This window comes from Cebus imitator, unplaced genomic scaffold, assembly GCF_001604975.1.
Source record: "Cebus imitator isolate Cc_AM_T3 unplaced genomic scaffold, Cebus_imitator-1.0 Scaffold537, whole genome shotgun sequence".
NCBI classification, from domain to species: domain Eukaryota; kingdom Metazoa; phylum Chordata; class Mammalia; order Primates; family Cebidae; genus Cebus; species Cebus imitator.
Genome location: NW_016107852.1, coordinates 1,458,678 through 1,461,729, shown reverse-complemented (window position 1 = coordinate 1,461,729; position 3,052 = coordinate 1,458,678). Strand labels below are relative to the sequence as shown.

Here is a 3,052-nt window from a genome sequence, read left to right as displayed (position 1 = left end):
GCCAAGTAAACCAGGACTACTTTGCATCTGTAAATGCACCTTCAAACCCACCAAGGTAGGAAAAGGGAAATACTGAGATTACTCTGAGGAAGTAAAAACTTTGGGTTGTTAATGTGTTTCATATACACATTTTTTTTCATATACACATCTTACTCTTTTTAAAGAAGTTAAGTTGTATGTTTTGAAACTAGAAATTATCTGATAAAATAAATAATATTTTGGTATTTTAAAGGAGTTGGTAGTCTTTGGAATTTAGATACTTGGATTCAAATGTCACATCATCCACATCCTAGCTGTATGCCTTAAGCAAGCAGTCACTTCACTTCTGTTAGCTAAAGTTTTCTGTGAAACAGAGATGGAAATACTTAATTAACTTGCTGGTGTTCTGGTTATGATTCTTCAGTCAACAAAAATGACCAGTTATTGACTTACATACTTGGGTTGCAATGTTTCATTTTGTTCTTTTCTTTTTAAATGCAACAGACCGGCAATTGTAGTACTTCTCATGTCCATGGTTAATGAAAGGCAGCCATTTGTTTTGCGCTGTGCTGTTCTCTATTGTTTCCAGTGTTTCTTGTATAAAAACCAAAAAGGACAAGGAGAAATCGTGTCAACACTGTTACCTTCTACCATTGATGGTAAATAATTTAGTTCTAATTTTTATTTGAAAAAGCAAATCATTGTCTTTCAAACTTTTAATTGAATCTTTATTTGTATGCTTTAACCTAAAATACTTTGCATGCTTAGGAGAAAGGAAAAAAAACAACTGAATTCTAAGGCCTGCAGGTAAATTTAGACAACAGGCTTTGGAGTCAGACTAGAGTTTGCATTACAGAATTTTCACTTTTGCTGTATAACTTTTGCCATATAACTTTTTAACTTGAGTCTTACTGAGTTATTGGGGGATAATAATACTTATCTATATGTGGGGATAATACCCCATTAGGAACATTGTGAGGATTAATGCAGTTACATGCGTTACATTACATAAAGTGCTCACTCCAAAACTTAGCATGTATAGATGCCAGTAACAAAATCTACTGTTAATTATAATTGTCATTCTAAAGATAAATTTTGCCAGGTGCTGTGGCTCATGCCTATAATCCCAGCACTAGGAGACTGAGATAGGCGGATCCCCTAAGGCCAGGAATTCAAGACCAGCCTAGCCAACATGGTGAAACCCCATTTCTACTAATAAAAAACTCAGCTGCGCATGGGAGCAGGCACCTGTAATCCCAGCTACTTGGGAGGCTGAGGCAAAATCACTTGAATCCAGGAGGCAGAGGTTGCAGTGAGCCGAGATTGTGCCACTGCACTCCAGCCTAGACAACAGAGCAAGATTCTGTCTCAAAAATAAAAAATTTTTTTAAAGGGTGAATTTTACCATTAGATCACGTTTAACTTTTCAGTCTGTTGTTCTAGTATAGGTTAGAGCCATTACTCTTTTTATGGGTTCTTTAAATATTTCATCTTACCTAAGATAAATTTTTAAAATATTTACCTTTGTTAACTTTAAACTTTAAGAGCAATTTTGTAAAGATAATTGGAAACATCAATAAAAATCATTTTAATTACATACATTGAGGTTTTTTGTTAGAATTTGTCTGTTTAATTATATTTACGAAAAAAAAATTTTTTTGATAAAAAATTTATTACCATGAAAAAATTACTGACCATTAGTGAAAATAAGACCCTGGTGTAGTAGAATGATCAAAATGTGGTAGTTCTTAAGTTTGTTTTAGAAATGTTGTTTTTAATTAAGGTAATAATTTTTTGGAATGTTACCATCATCGGTTTGATGCCTAAAGTATTATAAAACAAGTTGAGCACCCCAAATCTGAAATCTGAAATGCGTTTTTTTTAACATTCCTTCAAGCATTTAACTTTTGTGTTTCAAACAATCTAATTGCACTCATTTTGTAATTTTAAAATCTATACATAAGCCAGGCGTGGTGGCTTACACCTATAATTCCAGCACTTTGAGAGGCCAAGGCAGGCAAATTGCTTGAGTCTAGGAATTCAAGACCAGCCTGGGCAACATAGCAAAACCCCATCTCAACTAAAAATACAAAAAATTAGGCTGGGCATGGTGGCTCACTCCTGTAACCCCAGCACTTTGGGAGGCCAAGGTGGGTGGATCATCTGAGGTTAGGTGTTCAAGACCAGCCTGGCCAACATGGTGAACCCCACCTCTACTAAAAATAACAAAAATTAGCCGGGAGTGGTGGCAGGTGCCTGTAATCCCAACTACTCAGGAGACTGAGGTAGGAGAATTGCTTGAATTCGGGAAGCGGAGGTTGCAGTGAACCGAGGTCATGCCATTGCACTCCAGCCTGGGCAACAAGAGTGGGGCTTCGTCCTACAAAAAAAAATTTATCCAGGCATAGTGGCATACTCCAGTAGTCCTAGCTACATGGGAAGCTGAGGTGGAGAATCACCTCCTGGGAGGTCAAGGCTGCAGTGAACCAAAATCACACCACTGTACTCCAGCCTGGGCAACCAGAGTGAGACTCTGTCTCCAAAAAAAATAAATAAATAAAATATACACTTATATTTTTTATTAGAGTCACCCTGTTGTGCAGTCAAGTGGTATGTCTTATTCATTCTTTCTAACAATATTTTTGTACTCATTATCCCCACCTTCCCCCTAACTTCCTACTACCCTTCCCTGCCTCTGATAACCATCTTTCTTATCTCTCTGTCCATGAATTCAATTGTTTTGATTTTTAGATTCCACAAATAAAGGTAAATAAATTTTACCTTCTACCATTGATGGCAAATAATTTAGTTCTAATTTTTATTTGTTCTCACTTATTTGTGAGAACAAATGTTTGCCTTTATGTACCTGGTTTATTTCACTTAACATAATGATCTCCAGGTTCATCTGTGTTATTATAAATGACTGGATCTCATTGTTTTATATGGCTGAATAGTACCCCATTGTGTGTATATGCCACATTTTCTTTCTGAAATGCTTCCGGTCCCAAGCCTTTTGGATAAGGAAGGATACTCAACCTGTGTTTCTTTTTCCTTTTTTTTTTTTTTTTTTTTT

At 35.9% G+C, this 3,052-nt stretch overlaps 1 protein-coding gene across 2 annotated transcripts in view; it reads left to right on the top strand.

Moving 5' to 3' along the window:
* USO1 (USO1 vesicle transport factor) overlaps positions 1–3,052 on the top strand; it is an 85,022-nt gene that overhangs the window by 61,426 nt on the left and 20,544 nt on the right. For both annotated transcript variants that reach the window (XM_017514758.2, XM_017514757.2), the window contains 2 exons: positions 7–55; positions 484–638. In XM_017514758.2, coding sequence (XP_017370247.1) covers positions 7–55; positions 484–638 — 204 coding nt within the window. The remainder of the gene's footprint in view (positions 1–6; positions 56–483; positions 639–3,052) is intronic.